The sequence below is a fragment of the Varanus komodoensis genome, unplaced genomic scaffold (assembly GCF_004798865.1).
Source record: "Varanus komodoensis strain SLA01 unplaced genomic scaffold, ASM479886v1 scaffold8, whole genome shotgun sequence".
Lineage (NCBI taxonomy): Eukaryota > Metazoa > Chordata > Lepidosauria > Squamata > Varanidae > Varanus > Varanus komodoensis.
Window position 1 is genome coordinate 25,913,682 of NW_025336481.1, and position 14,524 is coordinate 25,928,205.

Consider the following 14,524-nt stretch of genomic DNA (forward strand, 5'->3'; position numbering starts at 1 on the left):
TGTGGGGGCAGGAATCAGTTGGGGGCTCTGCCACTCCACTGATTCCATGCTTATCCCTTTTTATTGTTCCTGCTTGAGGATGTGTCTCCAACCTAGTGCCCACCCATTGCCCTTCAGGCAAGTGGCAGCAATGAGGGAGGGGTGACACTGGGGCCCTTTCTTGCTCTGGCTTGCTAGAGAGGCATCCCCAATGGCTCCTTGTTTGGGGAGGTCTGACAGGCCTAAGGAAAAATGGAGATCAGATGGAAATTTGCTGAGGCATATAGCCCCCAGGTGGGCATCACTGCCCAGCTGATTCTTGCCTTCCCCAATCACATGTGAGAAGGGCAGCAGGGGAATTCACTCCTTTCTGCATCACCACCCACCTGATTTGCCTGAAAGTGGATCATGACATGCATACCTAGACAGTCTTTCCTCACTAGGCATTCCACCAGCCAGTTTTTTTTTTTCCTACACTTTAAGGTCAAGTGAATTTCCCCCCATTTAGGATAGCAAATTTTCACAAAAGAAATAAAAAAAGAATAGGTATAGGCCAGATGTAACCAGTTTCATTTTATTCTGACAAAGTCATTGTGTGCATGCTGTTAAAACTTTAGTGAAATTGTGCAAAATGGTTTTTACTCCAGCATTCTTACTCAACACAACAATAACGTATTTCAGCCTTCTCTAATGAAATAACCTCCTGTTGTTTTGCACGAACTTTCATTAGTCCTAGCTAGCACGGCCCATGGTCAAGGATGATGGGAATTGCTGGGGGGCACCAAGTTGGTGAAGGTTAAAGTAGATCTTAACTTTCTAAGGGTACTGTCCAATGTGGCTCCTCAAAACCCTCCAAATTTACAGGGATGCAATGGAGTATGAAAGGAGCATGGAGGCAAGAAACTTGTGAGAAGCATAGCTTGGAGGTATTGCCACAATTTCTTGTAGGCCAGAGCAGCTTTGTGCACCCCCTTCCAAAAAAAAAAAAAAAAACCGCTCGCACATCAGTCTAGCAACCTTAAGAGCCACTGCTAGCACAGAAGTAACTGTGCCAGCTATGAGGACAGAGGACATTCACCCTGAATTCGGAGCCCACCTCTACCCTTGGAGCACTTCTGAGATTGGAACTGGGACTCCATAAATCATCCTGTGGCCATCTAGACTTATTAGCAGCCACAGGATTGCATTATAAATGTCTGAATGGAAGTAATGAAATTCTACCGTTTTTTTAACTCATAGGGCATGGGATACCTATAAACATTTCTGTCCTGTTGATATCTAGATAGTGTTAAATAGAGTATAATATTCTCATTAAAATCAATGGAACTTAATAGTACTTAACTCTGGATGGATTTTTTTCAATTATGTTTGCTGTCTTCATTTTATATTAGATTCAAAATGCAATGTATAAAGTTTTTCTATTTCTCATTAGGATGAAGTTAGAAAGCTGAAAAATGAACTGGAGCACTTTGATCCATCCTTCTTTGAAGAAATTGAGGATCTAAAATACAACTACAATGAAGAAGTAAAAAAGAATATTATCTTGGAAGAAAAACTGAAAACACTTTCTGAACAACTAGGTGTTCAAGTAGATATTCCAGCCAGAGTTTCTATTGATTAAGGAACTTGGTTCCTTGAATAAGCCTGCAAGTGCTGTTCATTTGGACATAATGATGCCTTGGTATGAAATAGTATTTTTGCTCCTATTTGTCATATACCAGGGGGTCAAGCCAACCCTTTTCTACTACTTCAGCAAGTGTCAATAGTGTACAGCTAACTATCATATAGTTCTTCTTAGCTCTTGAAACCAAACATCTCCCTGATTAACTTGACAAGTATGGAAGTATAAAAGTAAGTGATAAAGGGATTACACTACTATAAAGTTGGGGGTGTATATACATGTGTGCATGTGCATTTGTATCGTATAGTGCTAATTTATTACGTTTTCAATATTATTTTTGTAGATTTTCCACTGAACTTTTTGCACAGAAGGAATACACTGAATGCAGTTCAGAAATTCTTTATTTTTCTATGTTTACTATATGGCAAACAAGTTGTAGTTTAACATTTACCCCATCTTAAACCTTTTAAACTAAAAATGACAACCAAGTCATATGGGCTTTATCTAATAAAATTCTACAATCCATTTTATTTTGTGTTATTCTGGTTTTCATGAACAAGACCAAATTTTGGTTATATCTTGTCAGCTGACCAGTGGAAGAGGTACTCTCCCCACCCCCCACCCCACCAATCAATGTGAAAGGATGCAGAGTGAGACGAAGAAGAAATGTGCTCATATGACACTGGATATAGTTCACAGTCCTAAGGAAGATGAAATTACGGCATTATTTCAGCTAAGAATACAGCCTTGTAACAAACACATTCTAAAAGAAACGCAGATGCCCATTATTCAAAACATTTTGAAACAAATATGAAAACTGGTTGTGGCTTCCTGGATTACATTTTGAATTTCGTATGAACACCCACATATAAATCATGGATAACACCTTAGTTATGTGTCAATGCTGTTCCACTCCAGGGGAAAAAAGAGCCAAAGAATCAGACCTTTAAAAAAACCATGGCTTCTGTGTATTTGAAGGGGAAGCTTAATATTTATATATTCTGCTCTTTTCAACTTGTTTTTTATACCAGTATCTATAGCAGGGTATAAAATACAGAATAATTGCCCTAAAGGTATTAAATAGGTGCAGACCAATAGCCTTTTGACAGGTTTCTTCTGATTTCATTAACACAGTCCCAACTATTACTAAATTTAAATATTCTGGTTTTACATTGCTAGAATAAATGTGTCTGTACATTAGACTATCAGAATACCTGAAAATGATGCAACCATATACTGTCTTCAAGATAAAAACTATGGTACTCCCAGTACTTAGTCCTTAGTGCTTCATTAAGAAATATTTTGCACACTACCTTGGAGGACTGCAACATTATAAATAAGTACCCAAAAGTTTAGAATTTCGTTTATGGCTATTTTGCTACATAAACAGCAGCATTTGTTATGTATACACGTGGCTGTTAAGCCAAGTATATAATAAATACTATTTACACTGCATCACAACAAAAACAAATATATAAACACTCTCATTAAAAAGGAATGTGAAGTCCTACAGACTTAAGAAATCTGGACACAGATCACTTATATCTCTGAGACTGTTGAATCTTTGTCCCTCTAACTTTGAAAAATAATAAAAAAGTGTCTTCGGTTCAAAATTACAGTCATACTTGGCCCCACTAAAGTTGACAACAACTGGCTGAGAAATCAAATAAGGGTCTGGAATCGGCCAGGTCAACCCAAGATGATACCGATGAAGCTATAAAGAAAAGGAAACACAAACTATTGACATTAAGTATCTGATCATAACCTGCATGCACTGTCTTACTTGGGCACACAATCCAACAACTTCTTATAGAAAGAGGTGTACAAGACAAGCAAAGCAATGTAAGCAAATCCATACAACAGCTGACTTGATAAGCTAATGTAGTATTCTCCAACCTGGTGCCCTTGAGAGGTTTAGGGCTACAATTCCCATCATCCATGCCCACTAGCCAGACTGGGTGGGACAGAATTGATACCAATATTGGGTGAAAATTATTTTTTTCTCTAAACAAACAGTGCTTTCAATAAACTGACATGTTAGTGCTACTACACTGATAACTTTTGCATATGAAAGTGATAATGTTGGCTACTTTCAGGAAAAGCTTCCAGGATTACCTTGATTAAATTTCCTTCAGCACAATGCCATACGATCCCTTCAATTTTCCCCTCTTTGCATCCATCAAGCCACGCCAGTATGTCACTGTGATTCAGTGCAGGTGCATTTTTTATCTGAAATGTTCCATGTGGGACAAGAAGGTGTATAGGATGTTTCTTGTTTCCTAAACCTATCAAAATATTCAAAACACAACTTTTTTCCCCATTTTATTACAGAAATTCCTGACATTTCTTCCAAACTCCATCTTCATTTCTTAACCTTCGAACCTACTTCTTAGGTTTCTGGCTTCTGCTTCTACAGGCCCCAGTCTTCCTTTTTAAGTTTTTCCATATATACTTTTTTTTAGAAAAGTGGCATTTTGCCCTGCCATGCCTCTGCAACATCAGTGCAGCCCAGCCAATTATCACCATAACCATCATCAACATTTTAGTAGTAAACACATCCAGTAGCCTACATCCTTATATGTGTGCTTGTCAAAAGGCTTCGGAGCACTTACTTCTACAATATTACATTCATAATTACAGTATAGTGCATTTATTATGCTACGTGTGAAGTATCCGTTACAATAGCTAGGTTGATGAAAACAGGATATGCTTACCATATGGGTTTGCATTGATGTTTGTTCCAATAAGCTCCAGTGTCTGCTCTGAAAAGCTGGATAAGGGAACTGGACTGATTTCCAGAAGACCAGGGTCCTCAGTGCACTGCTTGAGAACAAGAGCTAATTCCATGTCATAGTCAACAACAGTTGTGTGCCAGCAGTATTGCTTGCTGTTTTTCTCCACTGGCACCCAACCTATACAAAAAGAAAAAGATGTTTTTCCTGTTAAGTTTATTTATTGCACAAAAGCATTAAACTGATATGAACTCTATTTTTTCTTGATTAATTAATTTATAATATTTATAGACTATCTTTCAGGGTAAAAATCGTCCTAAGGTGGTTCCAATATACGTAAATACAATACATAAACCAAGCATCATGCAAAAATATTAACCTGAGCAATAGTATCTAGCCCAATAAAACAGTAACATAAATGAATAAAACTAAGAGCCACATTTCTATAAAAGTGCCGACAGTGGCCAAGTATGAAAGAGTAATGCAAAACAAGTTATCAAGGACCTTTTAAAAGGCCAGCAACGATGGAAATTGATAGCCCAGGTAGCACAGTATTCCACAAATATGAAGTATTGAAAAACTTCTTTCCCTTGTGTTTTTATTCCAGGTATGCATGCAAGTTGGGCTTTGGATGGTTCAACAACCATCACAGATCAGATAATGGAAATGCTCTACACCTCATGTGTATTTCACTTGTTAGGATAAGGAAACTAAACAAAAATCATTTTGATATAAAATTCCACTCCAGTATAATCTAGACAATCATGAAACTGAAAGTTTTCCAAATAAGAGCTAACCCACACATGCATATACTTTATTAGCTATCTCACCAGCATTGCCAACTGTTTATTTATATCATTTTAGGCTATTCTGTTTAAAAAAGGTTTCTGGGCAATTAGTTGCATGATAATTGCAACTAATCGTACACCAGATGTTGCCTGGTGTAACACTGGATATTTCTACCTGGAATATGCCCATTTTCATCTGGAAAGGGCTTTCCATTGCAATGCTTTATTTCCTTTGCTGGAATCCAGGACTCAGGAACAGGCCTGAAGTCTTCTTCAATATTCCAAGTAAATCCTGCAAGCAAGAATGTGAAATATACTTTTATAAGATTGAACATCTATGTACTGCAAGAACAACAGTTTTATCTAATAAAGATAATCACTTTAGTTTAGTGAAAAGAATGTTTTGTGAGCCATATTCAGTCAGTGGGTGCTGCTGCCTCATGGCTCAGTATTTATTTAAACAAAAACATGTGTTTTTTTCCCTGCTTTCCCTCTCTCCGGCCTTCCTGGACCCATGGTGCCTTTGGGCATTTCTACTGCTTAATGCCCATTCAAGTTGGATGTACTTCCACTACTCTGTTATCGGCCACTTTGCTTTCAGAAGAATGTTGCTCTTTTCACTAGCAAGGTGAAGCAGAAGCTCACTCTCATCCTCTCACCCATCCATTATCTTCTCAGATCCTGAAACCCAGAAAAACTTTTGAAGCCTATCCAGCTGCTGCATTCCCTTTCATCCAGCATAACTTCCTCCTAAAAAAAATTGATATTCCAGTCAATTTCAGGCCGTGGAAAATAAGAAGAGAGAGAACTAGAGATGGCCGGATGGGGGAAAAATGGTATAGGAATAGTAAGTTCATTTGGTCCAGCCTTATTTGCCGCCACTTCAGTTTACAGAAGATTTTAATTACCAGAAACATCATCACAAACCTTTTGAGTTGTCTGCTGAGTACAAAAAACGTTTAAACCTTTTTTCAGCTTGCTTATTGGCTTTTCTATCCAATCGGGCCCAAAGGTAAGGCTGCCCTATAGTATAAAATCAGATTATAGTAAATAACAGGTTTTCCTACTGAACAACAACAACAAGCTTTTCAATAACTATTGTTAACTCTGTAAAGTATGAAACCAAGGGGGAACCCATCCTGTATGTATGTCATTGGTGTCACACTAAGATTGCTGATCAGTCTCATAAGTTGAACACATATTAACAGAAACTACCCAGACTATTCTCAATTATATGAATCTATGACTATAGATTCTATGATTCTATTTAAGCAATTTTCAATATGTAATCTTTTAAACCTGCATATTTTGCAGAATAGTTTAAAAACAGATGTCCATGGTCACAAAATTTGAGTTCCACTGATTTCACTGGAAGAGGTGCTAAACCTTGCTTATCAAAATAGATGGGGTGTAAAACCTGATTATATGCATGTTAATCCTCCTAACTGCAATAGGATTTACTCTTAAGTAGGCCTAGAACTGAATCATATGGCTTTCGTTGGATTATGCCCTTTGTACTGTAATGCAATTTTGATTATTTAAGGGCAATTATTTATCAAGCTGACAACATTTTTCACATGGACTCTCTCACTTTTTTGCTGCTCTGAATATAAAGAGATTTTCAAGATTGGCATTCATGTAAGAGAAATGCACATTTCATAGCCTATATACTCTATGTGAGCAATCCTAAAGCATGTACAACTCCTTAAGAGCAGTGCATGGTGACTGTAGCACCAGTGAAGTAACAAGCTTTACAGTGAATTAGTGTAGTTGGGAAAAAAGGCACAAAACTACTAATTCCCAAATAACCCTATGACCATCAGATATCGGCAGGTGGGGTCATGTCAAGTTGAACTTGTAAAAATACAGCTTACCCAACATCCTCTTTTGTTATTGTTGAAATCATTAAGTAAGTTCATTAGAAATAACAAAACACAAATAAATAGGTGCTATACAAGGAATTCTGTCTGTCTACTTATAGGAGTTAGCGAAGTTATAACTAAGTCATGGATCTAAAACACAGCACTCCTAATGGAACTAAGGCACAGCAACAGAAGGCATATTCACTCATGGAAAAATTAATTAAGCAATTAAAAGGAGCAAGAGAAAATGAAGGCACTGAGAACTTTATATCAACGTGGTCTATTTTATGGATAAACTGCTTTCAGATGTTTTGGCCCTATTTCAGCAATACTAATTTCTGTACTCAAGCTCTGTCAAGGCAAATAGTTCAGGAAGAGACCAGTACTTCATGGCTCAGTCTTCTAGATTACTCCTTCCCAAGGCAGCACCCAGAGGCTTCTGAGCCTCTAGCAAGCTGCTAGGAGGAGGGATGGAGGCCTTTTCACCACTGTCTTCTGTTTTGCCTTTTTTTAGATGGGGGATATCAGCTTGCCTAGAGAAGTCATACTGGACAGAGAACTCCTGGGGCTGGGCAGCCCATAAGATCCATTGTATCTTCTCTGCCCCCCCCCCCACTGCCCCATCACTGCACCACTTTTCTAACCTCTACCAGGCACTTTTGCAACTTTGTAAAACAGCAGACATGGCTCTTTCCATGGCAGCAGTAATGGGAAGGGGACTGGAATGCAGTGCCTGTGGCCTCAGAATAGGAACTTCTGTGGTCAATGGGATGCTCTCCTGGAAGCTGAAGTCTGTTCCAAGCCAGCTTTACCAGGGCTGAAAATACATTTCATGTAGAATAGATAAAAATTTAGATATACCAGTTACCAGTCTACCTGTAATATAATTCAAATGCCTGTTATTCTTCCAACCTCACTGCTCCTGCATAGGAACCATGCTGCTTTGGCTGCTGCTAGTTGTTATTTGGTAACAACACAGCTGTAAGGCTACTTGCATCAACAGTCTGCAAGTCATAAGTAATGGCCTTAAGTCATATATGTCATAAGTAATAGCATTACAGAAAATGTATGGTCAAGCTCTAGCACTAGATTGGGTCATATATGGTGTTTTTGCCACAAGAAGCCCCACCTGGAACCTAACAGCTAAGATTCTTGTGTACAAACTTGCATACAGGTTGATAGTCACATATTATCTGCATGAGAAAGAACACAGCCAGTCCTTTTTGCCAAGTAAAATGTGGCTAGAAAGTTCTCATTCTATTACTGAAAGTTATTACAGAAGAACCAAAGGGCCAGGTGCCCTCATCCTGAGTAAATGAACAGGGGCTGCTTAAGCTAGCCCTTAGCTTCAGGTCATCAACAAAAGCCTAACAGTGCCCTTCTACTAGCAGTTGTATACTCTCTTCCACATGCCTACAATGAGACTAATACTTATAATTTGATTTTTATATAGCATACTGATGCTATACTATAAGACTTAATAAAGGCTTTCTACGTTACCTTTGTATGTCGCTATATAACAGCAAGTTCCATCCACTTTTTCTGTTGGAATTGCATTGTATATATCTGCATCTAATGCCTTCTGATTAATCGTTTCAGTGGCCAACACTTTAAAAGGCTGAGGAAGAAAAAGGTCATTATAAACTGCTTTGAAAGTATAATTTTCTATAAGTTAAGAACTATCAGGGAGGTAAAAAAACAAATTAGCAATATTTTTTATTAGCAATACCTGGATTATTTCATAAAACAGTATAATTCTCAATATGTATTAAAAAAAGAAAAGAGTTTTAAGTCATTTTCAGAAGATGATCCAATAGGAATACCATGTGCTTCTCCATTTTGACAGATTCGGAATCTTAAAAGGTACAATAACCACGGCAACAGAGATTCCATGCATCATTTATCAAGGGAACAACCGTTGCTCTCTAGCTTCAGTTTGAAATTACAAGCTACATTGCCAACAAAATAATGGTAAGTGGATATGTTTATTGTGCTAACATCAGGAGGGTAATGTTAAAGGTTTTTACACTGTGAAAGGCATTTGCCCAAATGTTAACCTTTTTGCTTCATTAAGTGTATAAAAAGTAAGATGTATTAACATTACAAAGGATAAGCAATAACTACTTTTAAATTGCTTCTGAGAGCCTGATAAATTAAGAGTTATTAGGGAACTTTCTCAGTTAACTTACTTTAATTTCAAATTATACTTAGCAGAAAAAACAGGCAATCACCCCTCTAAAGAATACAAAATGTTGAAAACAAACATAACACTCCTGTATCAGGTTTTTTTTAAAAGTATACAGTTAGTGACTGGGTTTGAACAACATGATGACCCACACTCAGGGCTTGAGTATGGGTTAAACTGTAAATTGTTGTGGCAACCAAGGCTACTGTCTGAACCTGGCTAACAAACTGTGGTGAATATCCCACCATTCACAACCCAACAATAATCCAAGTATTAACCAAAACAGGTCTGTGTCCTGATGTGTACAATGTCCAAACTGCACAACAGGAGAATGTTTTCTTTAAAAGATTTATTTTCCAAAATAACTGGCTGCCAACAAATCATTGTGGTGTGCACCAAGCATTTCTCAGGTTTCCTTTTTACACATTAGTCCATTAAAGGGTTACATGTAATACAGTTAACACTTTCTAATAGGCTACAGAGGTATAGTTACAATTGGTGTGACTTCTTCCCTGCATATCAAAGTGGAAAAATATGTTCTAAAGGTGGGAGAGAATGTCCCTCAGAGATGGAGGAAGGATGAAGTGTTATTCTGGAGATGGGGAAAAAAGTGTCAATTACTCTTTTGTTCTAGCTGCTATCATCATGTGTCAACTGGGCTACTTTGAGATACCACCTGAACAGTTCAGGGAAATCATATGCTGCTGCTCTAAAAATAGATCTTCCTCTAGCCAGCAGTGTCTAGCTTTTTGGCAATGATTGCATAATTTATTTATATAATTTTACAGCTACTGATTTGTTCATCACATGGGCTCTCTTTATAGGTTGATAAGCCATGGCATATTAGTTAATCTGGATTCAGACAACATAGTAATAATACATGGCTCAACAATCCACACTCAGCTCTTGAGTATGGGTTATCATTGTGTCTGAACCAAGCTTTGCTAACAAAGCATGGCTTGTTAAGCATGAGCAACTCACAAAGAGAACCCACGGTTTGTTGTTGTGAACAGTGGATTGTTCACCATGGTTTGCTATCTCAGCTGTAATGTACAAATCAATAGGTATAACATTAATTGGTTAAATCATGCCATTATTGACACATAACCGGGCTTGAGAAAAACCTATTTTCTAGAAATCAGCATGTGTGCATCCTTGAAGTGCATCTGACACTAACCAGGCACCAGTCCAGAGAAAGATAGTGGGCACTTGACAGATAACAGCAGCTCAAATGAAGGGCAAGTCACACCAACCCCTTCCCTTCTTCAGAGCATCTTCTTTGATATGCAAGTAAGAAAGATCAAGCTATTATAACTTTTTACTTCTGTAACCTATTGGAAAGTGTTAACTGTGTTAAGTGTAACCCTTTAATGATAAAAGGGCCAACTGAGGACTGCTCAGGTAGTGAGCAGAGTGATTAGTTTGTTGCTGCTTATTTTCAAAAATAAATATTTAAAAAAAAAACTTTTCTCTGTAGTGTATTTTGGGCATATGCACACCAGGACTAGGACCATTTGGTCAACAGCTGGGTTCAAACAACACAACCCATGTTTTAACAAAACCCATAGTTCAAGAATTAGCCACAATGACTGTGGGTTATAATGCTGTTTGAACCCAATCAGTGTTAAATGAGGTTTGGATGTTTTGAGTAAGACCCAGTCCCATAAAAAGGGGGTGGCAGTGGTTTAATAATCTGTTATCTGTACTAAAAGTTTTTATGCAAGCTGAGCAGCAGCAACACTTAAACTATTGCCCCTACATAACTAATAGCACAGTCCAGTCAAGGGGCAGAAGACTAGCTGAAGCTCGCGAGCATTCTCTTGCAGTGAAAAGGGGAGATGGGAATCCAGCTTTCCACACGTGAAGACATGCCTCTAGGAAAGGGCTTGGGTGTAGGAGACATGCAACGCACACAGGGTGCGCGTTACGTGCATCCACTGGGCTGCAGCCTGGCTTGCGTACACGGGAATTTTTCGAACAAATGAAGCGACCGCCCTCGCGTGTGGCCTGGGATAAGAGCGCGCTCCGTCTCCGCGCACGGTGGTTTCAGGTGTGGTGCAAAAACAAGGCGGAAGGAATAAAGCACAGGTGGCAATGCCTGCCTAACCATCATCCTCCCGACGGGCTGCAAGAGAAGATTCCTTCCACCGTCCCAGCAAAGGCTGGCTCCCCTGAAGCATCGTTTGGGGTCATCCTGAACCCCGGGACCGGCTCAGAAACGTCTCGTCCGCCGCCGCCTCCACCCTTCCCGGCAGCTGCGGGGCTGACCCTCGGCTGCAGGCAGTTGCAACCCCCGTCCCTAGCACCTACTTGGCGCTCCCGCTTGGCCGAGGGCTCCTGCTTCACCTGAGTTACAAACAGGCAAGGGACCTTCTGCTGCACCGAGCCCAGGCGGCTCATGGCCTCGCGTCCCGCAGGCGCCGACCCCACCAAAGGCCGTGGCCGCTCTCGAACGTCGATTAATAATAGCAGCCGCTCTCCGGCCCGGAGCCTGTCTCCACCGACGGAGCAGCAGCACTGGTAGGCCTTACCGAAAGGACTGCTGGGAAATGTAGTTGGGCACGGAGAAGAGGAGCGGGTGTGCGCGAGAGAAAGACACAGACGCCTGGCGCAGGGCATAATCCTCTGCCCTGCTAGGGCATGCTGGGAAATGTAGGACTTTCCCCGACGAAGCGGGCACAGGATTGCTCCCTAATTTGTGGAGTGAGACTCCAGGAGTTCGGTTTGTTTGGCAGTGGGTGGGTTCCAGTTATTCAAAAGGACAGTTCTCGTGCATGCACCGTTCTCGCACATTCCAGAGCAGCCTTTTCCAACTTGACGCCCTCCAGATGGGTTGGACTACAATTCCTAGCATGCGCCAGTCAGAAGTCAGCCTGGTTGGAACATGCAGCGAGTTGTAGCCTGATACATCTGGAGGGCTTCAGGCTGGGGAAGGCTTTTTCGAAGGATAACCGTGTTACTTTATCCTAACGAAAGCATCAAAAGACAATGCATTTGTTCTGCATACATTTTCCTGGAAGGAGATGCTGTCCCCCTTCATCCAATGCACGAGCTGTTATGGAGAGTTAAAGTCTCTGTTAAAGGCACAGCCTGCTAGTCCATTTCATTTCTGCTTCATTAACACTTTTGTTTTAAATGGATTTTAAATAGTATCAGAGTTTGGGGGGGGGGGGAGAAAGAGTTGTGCTGTCTGAAGTGCAGACATTTCGCTATATTCGGACATGAACCATGCATCTGGTAACCACTTTCTGGGATTACAGCCTTAGTACCATCATCTAGAATTTCCATGTCAGCACCACCCACCACTAGGTATGTGCAATGATGGTTTGGAAACCTGGCACAGTAGCGCCTGTATGCTTAGTTAGCCTCTTAAGTCCTTTATACAGAATCCTCAGCATGCAAAAACATATCTTGATGATGATCTGTGGCTCTTGTAATGAATAAAGCAGTCCCACTTGGTTGAGCTGACTCAAGAATCATCCTCTGTTGATGCAGATGCAAATATTTTTTAAAAAAACCCTCCGAATTTCTATCCATCTGCACATAATTGTTTTCTCCAAGAATGCTTTCCCATTATATATCATTTTCTCATCTCCATTTCCCCATGATCCAGAAGAGTGTTCATGTTATTTTATATACTAAATTGTCTTATTCTTGAGTGTTTATCTCCAGGACAGCTGCTTGGTAATAGCTGCTTTTGGATTGAAAATTTTAGTTTGTTTTATATGTATATAACAGAGAGAGAGCGAGCGTGTGAGCGCATTTGAGTACATCGTTGGTAGTCTTCAGTAAATCTGAAACTGTTCTTTGCTGCATAGAATACTACTTTGGGTGATTTTCCTTGTTTGGAAAAACGATGGCAAATCTTGGAAATCTGAATATAAGGGTTCTAAAGGAATATGTGTTTACAAGTCAGAATGTACAGCCTGCTGAATGGAAGTGATTTACTTCTCATCTGCTATTCTATTGTGAATTTCCTGTTCATGATCCATATATCATAAAAACAAGTGCACCTTTCCCCGTGTCAAGGATGGACTGAATTGTAATATTGTTATTAAAATACTTTTCATTACTAAACACATGCAGCACTGAGACTAGTCACAAATACATTTTAAAATCAGCTTCTTTCTTTTTTTCAGGTGACATCTTCATGATTTCATTTATGGAAGGAACATCTGGTGCCATTGAACTACAAGAGCCATTAGGGTAAACATTTCTTGGATGCTGTATTAAGCAGTCTAAATAGCTGTAGTTGGTATGGTTCTGTGTTCTCCCCTTCGGTAATATTTAGAAATTCAGAACCAGCCTTTTATATGGTCTATTTTTTATGATGTCTTAGTGGAGCTGGCATTACACAGGCATAGGCAAACACCCACAAGGGCAGAATTAATAGATTTTCAGAAGCATCTATCCTACAAAGCAACAACATCCCTCATAAACCATGTCTGCTTTTCAGCTTGAAAACTTACAGTCTATTCAGAAATAAATCCCACTTACTCCCAGGTAAATGGATATTGGGTTCACATTTAGCCACTGTCCCAGCCCATATCTAAACTCAATATTGCACAGTAGTCTTGAGGTATACAAAATAATATACAGGTGGGAAGAAGTGTTTCTCCCTCTGTTATAATATTATAATATTCAGAAGCTGAATGTTGGGAGATCCAGGCCAGATAAAAAGAAGGACTTCCTTACACTGTACTTTCTTAAATGATGGAATTTGTTGCCACAAGATGTAATGATGGCCACCAATTAGGGATGCTTTTAGAAGAGGAATGGACACATTGAGGAGGAATAAGGCTATCAGTGGCTGCTAGTTAAGATAGTTATTTATTACCTTTGGTTTCAGAAGCAGCATGCCTCTGTTTACCAGTTGCTGAGAAATGTGAGTGCTGCCCTGTTTAGATGGCAATACAGCTTACTTTCACTTACTTTGAAATTCGGTAAAACAGCTTTGCTGGGTTTAGGGTCCTGTTGGTCTTCTGCCAAAGTTTCCCCTGGACTTTTCCCCCAAACACTGCCCTGACAGCATGAATTGTTTAAAAGACTCCAGATTTTGCACTAAAGTGCTGCTTTTACTGCAGTTTAGAGAACAGAAGACACTCCTTCAGTTGTCCCAATGTGAGTCTGAAAAGTGACATGAACCCTGAAACAGACAGGCGGGTCCTTTGGATCTTTTTGGATTGGTATTATTTTGTCCCTGCAGCCAGCAGTTACTATTCTAACTGTTGGGCTAAAGTTTCTGTCCTGTTTTCAAAAGACCATCACACAGAGTGTGCTTCACTAATCAAATCCAGCAATTACCAGGTTCAGATAATCAAGGAGAGAGTATAGCTGGTATAATAGGTAAACTGGTC

The 14,524-nt window shown here is 39.7% G+C and overlaps 2 protein-coding genes across 5 annotated transcripts in view; one reads left to right on the forward strand and one right to left on the reverse strand.

Moving 5' to 3' along the window:
- The window catches only part of CEP290 (centrosomal protein 290), a 61,571-nt gene extending 59,446 nt beyond the window's left edge, over positions 1-2,125 (forward strand). For 3 of the 4 annotated variants that reach the window (XM_044455186.1, XM_044455189.1, XM_044455187.1), the window contains one exon: positions 1,412-2,125. In XM_044455186.1, the coding sequence (XP_044311121.1) occupies positions 1,412-1,600 (189 nt within the window). In that variant the 3' untranslated portion in view covers positions 1,601-2,125. The remainder of the gene's footprint in view (positions 1-1,411) is intronic. The other variant, XM_044455188.1, reaches the window with a different exon arrangement.
- CUNH12orf29 (chromosome unknown C12orf29 homolog) lies at positions 1,984-11,674 on the reverse strand. The gene is made up of 7 exons (XM_044455190.1): positions 11,478-11,674; positions 8,483-8,600; positions 6,048-6,143; positions 5,296-5,412; positions 4,315-4,512; positions 3,716-3,885; positions 1,984-3,314 (listed from the first exon to the last, which is right to left on the reverse strand). Exons 1-7 carry the CDS (start codon positions 11,565-11,567, stop codon positions 3,108-3,110), a joined length of 996 nt encoding a protein of 331 aa, XP_044311125.1. The 5' UTR covers positions 11,568-11,674; the 3' UTR covers positions 1,984-3,107.
- Between the last annotated feature and the right edge of the window lie 2,850 nt (positions 11,675-14,524).

What these genes read in the sequence shown, in the direction of transcription:
- CUNH12orf29 (XM_044455190.1), bottom strand. Translation starts at nt 11,567, where the DNA reads ATGAGCCGCCTGGGCTCGGTGCAGCAGAAGGTCCCTTGCCTGTTTGTA. An exon ending in CATCAATGCAAACCCATATG is followed by an intron (nt 3,886 to 4,314) that starts GTAAGCATATCC and finishes ATATTTTGATAG; the next exon opens with GTTTAGGAAACAAGAAACAT. An exon ending in CTGAAGGAAATTTAATCAAG is followed by an intron (nt 3,315 to 3,715) that starts GTAATCCTGGAA and finishes TTTTCTTTATAG; the next exon opens with CTTCATCGGTATCATCTTGG.